Here is a 14,526-nt window from a genome sequence, read left to right as displayed (position 1 = left end):
ATTGACAGTTCTTCAAAAAATGAATTCTCAGCCTTTTCTACATCCATATAAAGAAATCCATTTCATGCAGTTCCCAAAGATACCTCAAGTAAGAGTGATTTTGTATTTATGAAAAACAGTTCCTTTCATCACAAAAAACCCCAACAAACCAAAATAAAACAGAACTGGTGTCGTTGCTCAAAGTACGAAGGAGCTCTTTGTCTTCTCACTTAATATGCTAAAACATTTTGCAATTTGATCTTTTAAATACCCAGTTTCTGGGAATCCTGTTCCATCAGGTCTGCTCCCAAGACAACTTGCATGAGCAACCTGTATCCACGGTGTGAGTGACAGGTGCTACAGCCTCTCCTCTTGGTTTTTGCTTCAGGACTGAACTCTGAGCCTCAACGATATAAAATTTGTAATTACTCTGTTTGTCTATGAATATATAAAGCCTACTGAGTAAGACAGCAACTCTGAGTTCCAGTCCAGTGATTTCTTGGTGTTATTTTTATTTTCTCCCTCAGAAGTAGGGGCTAGTGATGATTTCTGTGCTAGCTGATGAGAGCAGGTGCCAGCGGTCACCAAGTTTGTCACTCAGGAGTTGTGTCTATCCATATTTTTTATAATTCTTTTAGCCTTGAAAGAGGTTGTTGGTAAAAACAACTACACCCATTCTTCAGATTTCATGCTGGGCCATGTTAATGCCAAATAATGTAGCTGGGTATAGCCCTGTATGCCAGGTTTAGTTACAGTTCATGCAATGATTTCCTCTGCCTTTTCTCTACAATGTCAAGAATTTTCATAACGTGGCGATGTCACTCAAGTGACTCATAACTGGAATTGGTGCACATTTCTTCAGCTCCCTACCTAGAAGGCCCTTGCAAACTCCATGGAAACAAACTGGAGACATAAACAGCCAGCAGGGTGGTTTAGAGCATTTTTTTCCCCTCATAATGCAACATAGTTCTGCAGTTTGTTTTCTCCTGTTTAATGGTGGTATAAGTTCTGAGCTCAATTTTCAGGCAATTCATTGGGCATAGCTCTATGGTTACACATAGTATTTTGGGCACCTTTTTTTTCCATTTCTTGTGTATGTACAGAGTGGTAATTGTACACATAAAGGCGAGTCTATTGTATTTTTAATAGTGTAGTTTCAATGGGTTTGTTAGATGTATATGTATTTCTTTCTGGAATACAAAGTCAGTGCCCATTAGGAATAAACAAGTAGGATTGTTAGACCTTCCTGATTGTTTTCTTCAGAACACTGCAGTACTTTTTTTCCTCTCCACTTAATTTGTTAAAAAACAAACCAAGCAAGCCATGTATTGAATGAACCTAAAATATATATATTTTTCTTTTTTCTGAATCAAACATTCCTGAATTTAGTTTGGGTTAGAATGTGCTATTTTGCTTGCTGTATCTTAATGACTACTGTGTTTATGATGTGGGTTACTTTTGTTTTAAATTAGCTTTCCATCTTTGAATAGTATTTGTAAAAAAAATACTTAAGTGGAATTTTGGATGTAAAGAAAGAGGGGGAATGATTATATCATTGTACTAAAATTATTCTGTAAGCTCAATAAGAATTAACTAACTTTCTGTACCCCAAATCCAGATCTTTCAGTAACTTTCAGATTTTATTTCTTCTGTCTCTATTGGAGTTTTTCCTGGCTATTCAGCATTGTTTTTCATGTTTTCAGTCCACTTCTGAGGTTTTCCCCAATGGGAAGTTGAATCTGTGGGTGGGTGATCAGGCTGTACTGTCACTTCTTTTGGGCCTGTAACCCTCCTTGGTGTATGTCTTGGTTTCTGTCTTGCTCCCTGGGAAGATTTTTCCCCAAAGGGATAATTTCTTGAAAAGAGCAGCAGGGACTAATTGAGAAAGTTTAATAATGCTTCAGACAAGATTTTAGGGTAAAATGAACTCTTAAGCTGAAAAGTGTGTGAGGATAAATAGACATGTGGGGAAGGATCTTAAAGGATTGCTGAGAGCAAACAGCTCACCTGCTGTGCAGGGACAGAGGTGATGGGGGAAGGTTCCAGAGAAGCAGAAATCAGACTTTCCTTGGATCCATCTGGAGAAAATGATGCTCCCTGCTCGTGATCTGCTTGTGGCTGTCAGCCAGGGAGACTTCTGTTAAGCTCACACAGCTTTTCCTGTGTTAGACACCATTCATATCTGACCCTCAGAGAAAAAACAGTCATAAGCCTTTATCCATAGGGCTGCTCTGATTCTGCATGTGCAGAAGTGGCTGGACAAGGATGAGGAGTTTCTGGCCCTGGCAGAAGGGCACCTTGGCTCCCTGCTGAGGCAGCATTGGGAACAGAGCTGCCATGGGGTCTCCCCTTACCCCAGGCTGCCCACCCATGGGCACAGGTCCTCTGGATCCGTGGCACTGGGGGAAGCCCTTCCACTGCCACCCTGCCTGTGGGACTCTCTGGGCACCTTGACAGCACTTGTGGCTCTAAATCAATGAGACCTGTGGCTTTTTCTGGTTTGGGTTGCAATGTCACGCTGAGCTGCAGTTAGCAGCAGTGGGGAAATCTCTAAAAAACCTGTGTGAAAGCAGAACCTTTGAGCTATGCTTCAGGACAGCCCCAGGATGGGTATTTTTGCTGTAGGAGCTGTACTGCTCCTTCCTAAGTGTCTCCTGACTGAAGCTTTTGGTGGCTGGGGAGCCTCCCTTAGGTATCTGCAGAAAGAAACCCGAGGTGTTTTTAATGAAGCTGTAATCCTGCTGGCTGTGATTGTCTGAGGTGTCCCTGAGGTCACAACGTGCTCAATGTCATTCAGGGCCACAATCAAGGTTGCAGTGGGGTGGAGGCTAATCAGCTCTGCCTTGTGTCTCATTTCCATCTCCTCTTTATTCACAGCGTCTTGCCACCACACAAAGACAGAGGCTGTTACATATTTATTTATAGTAAGAAGGGTAAAACCGTTCAGATTTTATATAAGTCTGTGTTGAAAGCAAGGTGAAAAGTCAGGCTCAGTGAGGAGGTTGGCACTTCCATGGCACACTGTGTTAAGCAGTAAACTTAATTATAAGTAAATTAGTTCAGCCTTTACAATTGTTAAACAAGCAATGAGCCACAAAGCCAACATATGTAACCCAGCCCCTCAAAATTCATCACTATTCACAAATCCTGAACGCCAGAAGCAAACAAATTACAGGGTGAAATGAGCTCCTAAAAGCTGTTTTACAGCTTTAGGGCTTTAGTTAAAAGCTATTTGGACAATATGGTTTTGTTTCCATTTCTGTACAACTAATTTTTGCACATGTTGCATTTATGGCCTCTTCCTTTTGCACAACCCTTTGTATTGTTGTAAATGCCTAGTAATCTTGGGATTAAAAATCAAGATTTGACATTGATTTACAAGTATTTCCTGTAAATATAATCAGTGCAATTCTAATGCTAATTTTATGACCCTCCTTAGATCATACACAGTTATGCCTATATGAGCAAAGATTGATCTGTGGTAGTTTGTGTAATGGGTAAGAGCAACTAACCATTTCAAAAATACTTCTAACATGGTGACAGTGTTCATTATGAAGCTTTGGCTAATGTTTTATTACATTTATTAATGTTTTATTTACTGTGGAAAAACTGTTTTCACCCTAAAAATTAACTCTATATCATATACATGTTTATAAGAAACCTAAAGTTATGCTTAGTGAAAGCAAGTCCCATTATTAATACCTTACTAAATGTTAAAATATTGCTGCTTGAACTAAAGTGTAGTTTCAAGCACCTCAGTACTTACAGCATCTGAGCTAAACTTTCTGCTGCAATACTTCTTCAGATTGACTTTCTAGTTGCCTTTTTTAATAGAAACACAGAATCCCTGCATGTGAGGGTGACTGTGCTGCTAGGGAGTAGTGATCTGATGCCCAGTGTGAGGAAACCCAGCAAGAGGGGAGAATGAAACATCATGAGGCTCTCACAGAATTTTGTCCAGCTCCCTGTTGCCTGCAGCTGTGCTGGTTGTGCTTAGTGGCTACACTATGAGTGACAGTAGTGTGGCCAGGAGCAGTTTGTACTCCTGAGCTGCACAGAGCTCCTCTTCTGTGCTCAGGGTTTGCATTATGTACTCTGCCCTGTCCTGGTGCTGCTCGTTGCGCCTCACTCTTTGATCTAAGCCTTCTGGTGAGGATGCTTTTTGCTGGTTCTATACTAGTACAGGTGAACTGAGCTGAGATTTTACTGACTACTTTCTGACTAGTTCAGAAAAATGTTTCTGTAATTCCCCTTTCTCTAGCATCTAGGAAATTGCTGTTGGGTTTTTTTGTTTGGGGATTGTTCACATCCATGTTGAATGGCATGCTAAGTACTATAAAATGTCAATGAAAAAGAAGAAAATGTAAAGTTGTTAAGCATTTGGGATTTAAGGACATAGTATTGTTAGTAGTTGTAATGGTTTATAATTTTATTCTTTTGCTATCATCTCAGGGCTTCATTGGAAACGGGAAGCAGCGTCTCAACTGATCCACTCAGGTACTGTAGTAACACAGATACTAATTTTAGGTTTGAAATGATAGAAATCACCTCTGTTCTTATCAGCTGGACCTCACCAAACTATCTTACGATGCCAAGCCAGCAGGGGCAGTGACCAAGGAGATGTATTTTCTGTTTGAGAGGGATTGTTCATTCACTTCCAGATTTTCATCTTTACCTTGAAGTTATGTTCATTCCCAGAGGAGTGGGAAGGGAAGGAAGGTGTGTTCCTGACCACACGTGGGCAAACCATTTCTCTCTCAGATTATTTAAACCTAGGCTGGGCTGAAAACATTTGACTGTCCCTGGCAGTTTTATACTGCTTTGAGTCAACAATACTGATTGTGTCAAAGTCATTTGTGTTTTCCATTGCTCAGCATTTTCATAAAATCACATGTAGAAACTTCAGAGAGTGCTGTCATATGAGTCAATGCAGTAACTGAGATTTTACTTTGATCACCCAAATTAGGAAAGAAAATGCTTAGTACTGTTAGCACTGCATATCAAGTGGGCACCTTGCATCTTTTATTCTCATAGTTACATGCACATTAAAGACTGCATCAATGTCACAGCCTTCCTTTGATGAGGTTGGGGCAGAGTCCCTTCCTCTCAATCTGACAGATGCTTTGGTAAAACAAAGTCTGGTAAAAAGTCTGCCTTTGGAGATGCTATGGGTTGAGAATGTGGCTTTTCCCCACATTGTGCAGCTTTTGCCTTTCTTAGACAAAGCAATGGGAATGGTTCTGTTTAACCTTACTCAAATTAAAGGCCCTATTTATTATTAATCTTCCATTATTTTCTAGTGTATGGCCTTCTGAAATTAAAGCATGTGCTTTATCATTTCCTGAAACCACCCCTCATGTTGTAATATTATCTTTGTTTTCAGCTCAGCATAGCAACACTGGACACTGTGTAGTCATGACTGGAGTTCTGTTCCCATCTCCAGGGTTGACTGGAACACTGTTTCTTTGTGTGGTAGGACAATGCAGGAAACAATGTCAACTTCACCCCACCCTGCTTTTCTGCAAACTTACTTTAGCAAGAACTTCATGGTGTAGCTGGTTTATGGTTTACTGTTCTCTGGGCTCAAGTTCCCAGAACCAGGTATCACTGCTGTCTTTATTCCAGGCTAGATAATCTTTGTTAAAATAGTTACAGGATTTTTCCTTCCAATGGAATTTTTTCCATGGGAAATACCAGTGAGAAAGTTTGGGAAGAATTAGACAGATACAAGAAGTGTCTGACTCTTAACATTTGGTGGGAACAGGGATAGGGAATATTATTTGAATAGGTTTAGTGGCACTGAGTGTTTTCCAGAAACCTCAACGGTTGGTTCATTTTGAGATACTATGGGATAATAAACCCATGTGAATATTTCCTTGCTTTAAACTCTTTTCAGTGAACTGAGAGCATGTGATGTAATACCCCCTGGCATGGGCACTGCCAGTGCTGCATGGCCTCCTGAACCACAGAGTTCCTCACTCCAGGGGCTGAATTAAGTTCAGTGCCTCAGCTCTCATTAGTATGCGGGCAGAGGGAGAAGCTTTCTTAAGCCTGCAACAGAGAGATGCAGGCTGGAATAGAATCCTTGATTGCACTTCTTTATGTTGCAGATAATAGGGATATAATAGCTTATGTTCTACCTTCTTTAAAAATAAAACAAAACAAAATTCTGCTATCAGAGATTTTGAGACTTTCCTCTTCATCCCGTTCACTTTTATAAAACCTCTCAGACGTTGCCTAGATTTTTTTCACAGAACTGTCTTTATAAAATTTTATTTGAAAATAACTTACTAGCAGCAAGTCCTTTTGATATTTGAGAACTGGGGTGAAGTAATATATGGTGCTTACCAGAAAAGGATATAAAATACAGCTCTGAAGTACAAATGATATAATTTTATGATGTTTAAAAACCATGGAATAAAGCAGTCATAGAGGGGACATTAAAGAAATTTTCAGATTATATAGCTAAACTAGTGAATTTTGCCTAGGGTTAAATAATAATTGAACATGTAAAATCTAGTTAAATAAGTCTGTTCTGGAGTTGTAGTTAAAGACAAGGCTATTATTTTTAAGTAAAATGAAGGACAGTAGATGACTTCTTGTTACTGTTGTCCCATTAACCTGTTGAGCATATTGGCCCTTGACTGACCCACAAAGTTGAGCGTATCAACTAATTTGACCCTATCAAGTGTCCTGTCAAGCAATTGGTATTTTCTAGCCAGGCTACTTTTCTTGGATCTTGCTCACTTTTTTCCTGTCCCCATCTACAAGGTAAGTTTGCCCTCAAACCACTCCTCTAGTTCTCACCTTCTTTGGAACATTGTAATCCATTAATCTGATTTTGTTAAATTTCAGTTGTATGTGGAGTCCTCATCAGACAGATCCCTTTGTTTCCCCTGGGTTTATTTAGATTGCACTTGGATTCTGTAGGTTCAATTGAAAGCTACGCTGTTGTGAGATTGGAGAAAAAAACAGTTTTGAAAAAGCCAATGGGAAAGATTTTCTTGTTTTGCTTATGTCCCTTATAAAGAGAAAAATCTGTACAAATTGGCCTGCTTATATGTATGTGTGTATATATATATATATATGTATATTCTGTTTTGCACAATCTCTTCCATGGTTTGCACAGTATTTGTTCTGGATACCTTGAGCTGGACTCTGTTGGCTTTTACCTGATACCTGAAAATATTTTCTTAGTGTCTAAATCTTAATGTGGGCTTTCTGGAGTGCTGTATTACCAAACCTATTTCAAACAATCCAGCAATTTAAATATTTAAGTTTTGTAGACATTTGTGGCATATTTGTCATCTTCTGTAACAAATTGATCATCTAGTGTTTAGAGTACAGGCATGCAGAAAAGATACCCAGCTATAAGAATTAATTTCTTGCTATTTTACTTCATGACATTTTGGCAGCTTAAAGGCTTAATAACCAGAAATGAAGTTATGATTAATATTCATCTGTGGGGGAGTGCATAAATCTGAGAGCTGTTTCAAGCAAAATAACTTTGTTTTGATTTACTGAAGCATTTTTAGGCAGCAGAGCTTGCCTTTCTGTAAAGAGCAGGGGGAGAAGAAAGTTTGATTTTATACTCCCTATTCTCTGGGCTTCTCTGGGGCTTGCCCAACATGCCTGGGTGTCACAATAGTGCAGCAAGGCCTGAGAACTCAGTATGAACACAACTCTTCCATTTTCCCTGACTGGGAAGGGATGATTGCTGAAGTGCTACCCAGAAATGTGTAAAAGGGCCTGGAAGAGAGATCTGGTTTGCCAGAGCCTGGACCATAAAGTCTTCCTTATTCTTTGTATCAACAACCGAGGAAATTTTTCTACCAAATTGCATGTGGAAGCTCTTTGGTTTCCAGTATCAAGAAAGGGACCCAAAGTGCAGGAGCTTTGTGTGCTGTTGTATTCTGTGAGCAGAGAGACCTTAAAGCCTCCCAGGAACAAGCTCAGCCTCTGTTTGGTTGCACTAAGGCAACTTTTCTACATCTCTGTAGTTTTGTATGGCCACCACGTTTTAGTGGGGTGTGCACCATGGTATTGTGATGTTAGTATAGATAGGAATCACACTGCTCTGGTCTCATGATGTTCTTGAGCTCCACAACCTGCAAATCACTAGCATGAAGGTTTTGTCTGTGGCTATTGAAGGATTTCATGCCCAAGTACTGAAAGACTCATGGAAAACAGTTTTCCCACTGGAGGCTCATGATTTCTGTACTCTCTGTAAGGAGGCAGGTACACTTTTTCTGGGAAAGCAAAATCTTTTTCAGGAATGTTCCTGGCGTGTCATTTTAAGGGTGCATGTAAGTAAATAACAGTAGTTCAGTTTCCTTATTTCATGAAGGGTTAAAGATTATGTAGCTAGAGAAGTCCATTTTCCTGATTCCCCAGTATCTGAAGTCAGAAGTCAGAGCACTGGTACCTCTAGCAGGCACTGACTTCATGCTGTACCCAAAGATTATTTTACTCAGAGTTTCATGGATTGACAAGACAACCATCTCTAAAAAAGGAGGTGTTGTACTGTATGATTTTCACTTTGCCCTTATTGTTTTGGTTTGGGTTTCTTTTGGGGTTTTTTTGGTTTTTTTTTTTGTGGCTGTTTTTGAAAGACTTGTCAGAGCCTTTAGTACACTGCTGCCAGAGCTGCCTCTCTGCACAGAAAAACTCCAAATGACCATAGAAGTTTTCAGCAAACTGCTCACAAGTGCTGAAGCTCTACAGCACATCCAAAAATTCCTGCTGCTATTAAGCCTGGGAATTTGAAGTCAAAGGTTTTGGTAAATGCCTTTCTGAAAGAACTGGTTTTATATCCAGGGTGAGCGTGAGATGCAGCTTAATTTTCTTTGTTGTTTTCCCCTGGAAGAGGAGCAAAAATGAGGAACGTGTTTAGAGCATGGTGCTTTTCACTTGCAAAAGTCCTAATTAGCATTTTCTCTGCATGCAGTGCTGTATAATCAGAATTGGTTGCTGTCAGAAAATTCATTAGTACTTAGCTTCTCCTCACCGCAAGTCCAGTATTCAGAATTAACTAATTAAGGTGACAAATAGCTTTTTTTTTTTTTTTTCCCCTCTGGAAAGGGTATGATTTGCTTTGTAAGACATAGCTTTGGAATGTGAAGTGTAGGAAAATCTAATTTCAGGATCAAGCCTGTGGCTGGTGTCCCTTGGGCTTGCCTTAGTATGGCTTCCCCCTTTTCCCTTCATGCTGGGAATAGCTGGGCTGGGTTATGGAGCAAGACATTCCCTTTTTTTTTTATTATTATTTCAGACAGTTGTATGTTCCAATAAGGAAAACTCAAACACAGATTTTTCTGGTTGGTTTTTTTGTTTGTTTGTTTGTTTTTTGGTGTTTTTTGTTGTTGTTGTTGTTGTTTGTTCATGGAAAAAAAGGGGAAAAGGTTTTGTGTTGTTCTCTGTTGAGGCAGTGGCCTTTGGAATGGCCCAGCCCAAGGCAGGAGGCAGCACCAAGGAACCAGGGGGCAGGCACTGGGTCTCAAGGGCCTTTCATTCAGCTCCTCTTTAGATAAAGCTGCCCCTGGAAAACAGGGACTGGTTTTTTTTTTTAGGGATGAAAAGCTGGGATGGAAGATTGTGATATGAAACTAACTATTCTTGAGGGGAGCACTCTCTTGGAAATTGCCAAGCTAATGAAGCTCAGGAGAATGGGAATTCAGGAAGAAAAAGGGTCTGCAAGTGTCACAGTATTCGTTGTTGTCAGGGGACTTGCTTATCCCAAACAGGCAATAGTGTTTCCTGAGGAATCTCTGCCACAGCACCAGCTCGGGTGCTGTTCTCACAGAAGTCACCCTGAGTGGGTGCAGGCATCACAGGTGATTGTGTATAGCAAGGAGAATCCTTACAAGACATTATTTTTTAAAGGGCCCAAATCAAGCAGACATTGCATTTGTGCTCTTTTGTGCAAGTTGCTTTTCCCATGATCTGTTTGTTTCCACCACTCACCCTGAGCTGTACAAGGTATTTTTAGGGAGACAGCAGACTGTGTGTGACAGGAACATTTTTAAACTTTGTCTAGGCTTAACTTACCCATTTCTTCACTTTGCTGAAGTGACAGTTCTTGCTCAGATAGATTTATAATTTCATTTCAAGTAAACTTACATAAACTGTTTTTTTCTGAGAAGTTGCAAGGCCTTTATGGAACTGAATAGTGACAATGAGTAAAACCAGAAACCAGAAGGCTCCCTAAATATAGCTTATTATCCAGGCACTTGGGGAACTAGATATGTCTGCATAGAAAGGAGCCTCAAGTTACAGTTTGGGGCTTTGGGTTTCTTTTCATATTTTGTAAACAGTGTTAAAAATGTGTAGTGGTTTGGGGTTTGTTTTTTTTTGTAAAACCACCTGTGCAAGTGTCAGCATCTTTGCTTTTAAATATTTTTTCAAATGTTGATTTTGGTTTTGTTGTTGTTTCAATGGAACTCTTATGTTCCTGTTACCTCTGATATTATTTCAAGCTCCATCCGAAATGCACACTATTAGTGATTTCCAAAAACCCAGCAGAATGAGAAATACCCAAATTGCAGTTTCTGGAAAAGTAAACAGCAGGGAATTGCCCAGAGGGACTGCTCAGCATGCACTGGGACACTCACTGGTATTTACAACAATAACTTTGAAAACGGTAAACACTGTCTCCTCTGGTGCCAGGAACGTGTCCTGTGGGACACTCCTGTGTCGGTGACCCCACTCAGAGTATCCCACGGGGCTGGCGCTGCCCGGGGGACCCAGGAGGGCCAGGTCCGGTACCGCGGGACTAGTGCCTGCAGGCAGGCAGAGAGACATCAGCTCTGGAGCCTTGTCGTTTGTCTTTTCAGAAGAAAACCGACCTGTTCCTGCCACGCCTCGCCAGAGCTTTGAAACAGCGAATGGGGCCAAGGCTGAGGTCCCTTCCGTGCCGCTCCTGGCTCCGCGCTCCCCGCACACCCAGGGGCTGGGACTGCCGCCGGCTCCGACCCACCCGCACAGCCGCTGTCCCCCGAACCCAGGCCAGCCCATCCCCCTGTCCCTAGCCCATCCCCGTTGTCCCCATCCCCTCCCCTCCCCGCTGTCCCCCCATCCCCTCTCCGCTGCCCCGGCAACGCGGCGGGGGCTGCCCGCCCGCACCATGTGGCTCAGATAGATGATTAGTTTTCCCTCACACAGAGCTAACTGGCCAAGTGTGCTGGGAATAAGATAAGCATAATTGGGCTGGGGAGTGGGGAGGGTCTGCACTTCTGCCTGCCTTTTTTTTTTTTTTTTTTTTTTTTTTCCGCCTTTCCCCCCCCCCCCCGTCATAAGGAGCCCACAGTTTTCATAGGTGCTGGCAGACAATGGAGCTGATGTGATTTACACAGGAGGAGCTGATTAACCGAGTTGTGTGCTGCTCTATTTAAAAAAAAAAAAAAAAAAAAAAAGAGAAAAAAAAAAGGAAAAAAAGCCTGCAGTTCCCATGCGATGGGATCATAGCAGTGCTGTGATTATAGGGCAGTTGTTGTCAGATCTGATTGAGATAATTGCTTGCATTTTCCGAAGTTCTGTGACCTCTAAGGATGCTTTCCAAAGGTCCTTCACAAGCCTTAGCTGGAATATTTATGCGGCGTTTGACCAGGAGGCTTTCAGCTCGGCCTAAAATAGCCAAAAGGAGAAGTGGGATTTCTGTGTAATAGCAGTTATCCCGGTAGCGCTGGGGACTTTTTGGAAAGATAAACTGCAGTCAGGATCAAAGAGTGCACATGAATTCATATCCTTTGTGCGCCTGCCTCTTTGTATCAAAGTGGGATACTGTAACCCTGCAGGTGCTGTGCCATGTGCAGGGATAGCAGCCCGGGTGGGGAGCAATGAGAAACACTTGGGCTGCAGCAATAAGGAGAGGAGTGTGTTAGATTGGGTTTGAGTCATTCAGATCATAACAAAAAAGTCCTGTGTTGTTCAAACCTAGCTGCAGACCACAGTTGCTGCAGTAGAAGTATTTGAAAATGCTGAAGTTAAAGGCCTTCTGCTTGGATTACTGGCAGTTTTTATGTCTCCAGCCTCTCCACGGTTTCTATAAAAGGTAAGAAAACATTAACTCTGAAATGCTTTTTGGGACTGGGTGGCTGCACATGATGCCACCAGTGCTTTTCCTTGCTATTCTACTCTCTTGCTGAAAGGGGAAAGGGAGTGGTAGGAGAATTAGTGAGAACTTGTGACAAACATTGTAAAGCTGCTTTTTTATTGCTTTAATTATCACCTACTTTTGTCTCTGTGCATGCAGATGTGAAAGGTGATGGTACTGTTTGACTTTAACATTTAGTTCAAGTCACATCATTTCAACTGAGGCTCAATTAGTGCTTTTTCTTCTGTGATATTTTATCCTTAGGCATGGTCGCTCGTGTTGTGTACTGTAAATAGCACTAGGAGATTAATTGAAATGTCATGGAAATTTATGTAATGCAGAGAAGATGCTTTTTTCCCAGAGATATTTGGTAATGTAATAGTTCATCTTTCAATTTCCCCCCCCCCCCCCCCCCAAGCACAAAGTGCACATCAGAGTCATTCAGCACGATGGGCACTTCACTCAGGTCTGACACAGAGCTTAAATGATGGATGGTGAATAGTGATCATAAAGAATAGGGCTGGGTGTCAGATGCATTGAGCTTACCTATTTAATGGAACAGCAAAATAAGCAATTCCATTTAACATGCCCCTGAACTTACCCTGATGCTTTTTAATCTAAATTTCTGTTTTCTTGCTCTTGATTTATGCTACAAGTAGAGGGAATTATCTGTACTTGAATTTTCAGGAGAAAAAGTGGGGATTGCTTTATTGTTAGCAAAACCCATGCAATTCTTTAAAATAGGATTCTCTTCTTGTTATGAACACTTTCTGGTCCGACTACCTATTATCAGCCTACAAAAAGTGCTTTGTACTAAATGCTAATTACAGTTGAATTTTTCATGCAGTGACTGAAGGCTGGAAAAGGGAACTGTTCCAGTCTTTTTCAAGGTTTAAGGGGTGCCCTGCACTTTCTGGCATTGAGTAATATAGGACCCTCATCTGTGACCATTGGCTTGTGAAGTTTCAAAAGATAGCTTTATGTTCCTCTTCTTGCAGCTTTTCACAGACCTGAGAAACCATATAAAATGATAGAAATGTAGCCAGAGTGTTTTGACACAAATAAATGTAACTAAACTAAAGGTCTTGGCTTCCTGGCAAAATCCCAGCTTTGTTGTAGATGAATTACTCTTAAGTTACTCTGCACCTTCCAATGGAAACCTCTCCAGTAGCTAAGGACTGTCCATTTGTCTCCTTCTAGATAGTTCATGTATTTGTCATCAAAACCTAGATGTACTTCAGCCCTCCTCCTGGAGTGTGTTTGCTTGAACAGTCAAAAGAGGACTTAAGCACTTAAATATCAGAAGGAAGCACTTTGCTGCCATCATTTCAGGGCAAGGAAAATTGAAGGAAAGTTTCAGCTTTCTCATGTTTTAAACAAAATCCTTTCTTGAGTAAAGCACAATGACAGACAGTGATCCAGAATGACAGAGCTAAATGCAAGGAGGTTAATGTTAAAAAGAAAAAAAAAAGACTCAAAGAAACAACACTTTCTTGAGACTTACTTTTAATTACTTTTTCTTGGTAATAGTGGAGTGTTTTAAAATAGTGTGGGAAAAGTGCCAAGGGGCTGTGAGGTAGAGCTTTGTGTGTGTGTTTATTTCTTACTTTTATGTATAGAAGTAACATAACCAAAACAGGACTTGTAGCATTTCCATGGCATGAGTCTTACTAAGTGAATTTTTAACACTGGTGTCGGGGTTCTTGCCTGCCCTGTGTTACGCTTTGATGGTGTGGGGGAAGATGTGTCAGGAGCAAGGCTCCTGTCACAGGCAGGAGCAAACTCCAGACATCTCTGCATGACTTTCCCTGGTGCCACCACGGTGACCTGGTGATCAGCCATGGCCGCAGGTGCAGTGGCAGGTCCTGAGGAAAGCAGTACCAGCCCTCCAAGCCTTCCCTGTGTACAGGTGGTGCTGGGACAGCAGGTGATGGTCCAGAGCAGACAGGAGGGATGCTGTGGGGCAGCTGCCCACCTCCTGCTTTAACCCTGTGTTCCTGGTGCTGTGGGGTGACTCAGAGCCTCCTGGCTTGGCCGTGAGAGCTCTGCTCATCACTCCTCACTCACTCACCCTCCCCAGCAGTGCTTGGCAAGCCATACATGACAAGAAATGTGACTGTTCTCTTTCCTTTTGTGGACAGAGCAGAGCATGACTCTTTTGTTTTTTTTTTCAATTTCTTTCAGTGCTCCAAACCATGGTAAGTGGTTTTGATGGTTCAGAAGTTCTGTGGCTTGTTGCTCTACATTCTGAGGTCAAGCTATGATTTTCAGCTTTTGTTAGGAAAACCCTGTGGGATCATGTTCATTGCCCGACCTGGACAGTTCTGGTTTCTGCTGTAATTGTGTCTTGCACTGGGAGCCACTGACATGGAACTTTGCATCTATAGTGAAATCCATGCACCTCAAGAGAAGTCCATGCAGGGTGAGCCCAAGTTTGTTGCATAGCTGGAGCTTGG

General features: G+C 41.6%; 1 protein-coding gene across 3 annotated transcripts in view; it reads left to right on the top strand.

Moving 5' to 3' along the window:
• Positions 1–14,526, top strand: part of IQSEC1 (IQ motif and Sec7 domain 1) — a 329,109-nt gene that overhangs the window by 168,736 nt on the left and 145,847 nt on the right. For all 3 annotated transcript variants that reach the window (XM_030458205.1, XM_008498935.2, XM_030458207.1), the window contains one exon: positions 4,432–4,476. In XM_030458205.1, the coding sequence (XP_030314065.1) occupies positions 4,432–4,476 (45 nt within the window). The remainder of the gene's footprint in view (positions 1–4,431; positions 4,477–14,526) is intronic.

The sequence above is a fragment of the Calypte anna genome, chromosome 12, assembly GCF_003957555.1.
Source record: "Calypte anna isolate BGI_N300 chromosome 12, bCalAnn1_v1.p, whole genome shotgun sequence".
Taxonomy (NCBI): Eukaryota; Metazoa; Chordata; class Aves; order Apodiformes; family Trochilidae; genus Calypte; species Calypte anna.
Note: the sequence above shows the minus strand (reverse complement) of the source record. Positions and strands in the feature narration are given on the sequence as shown.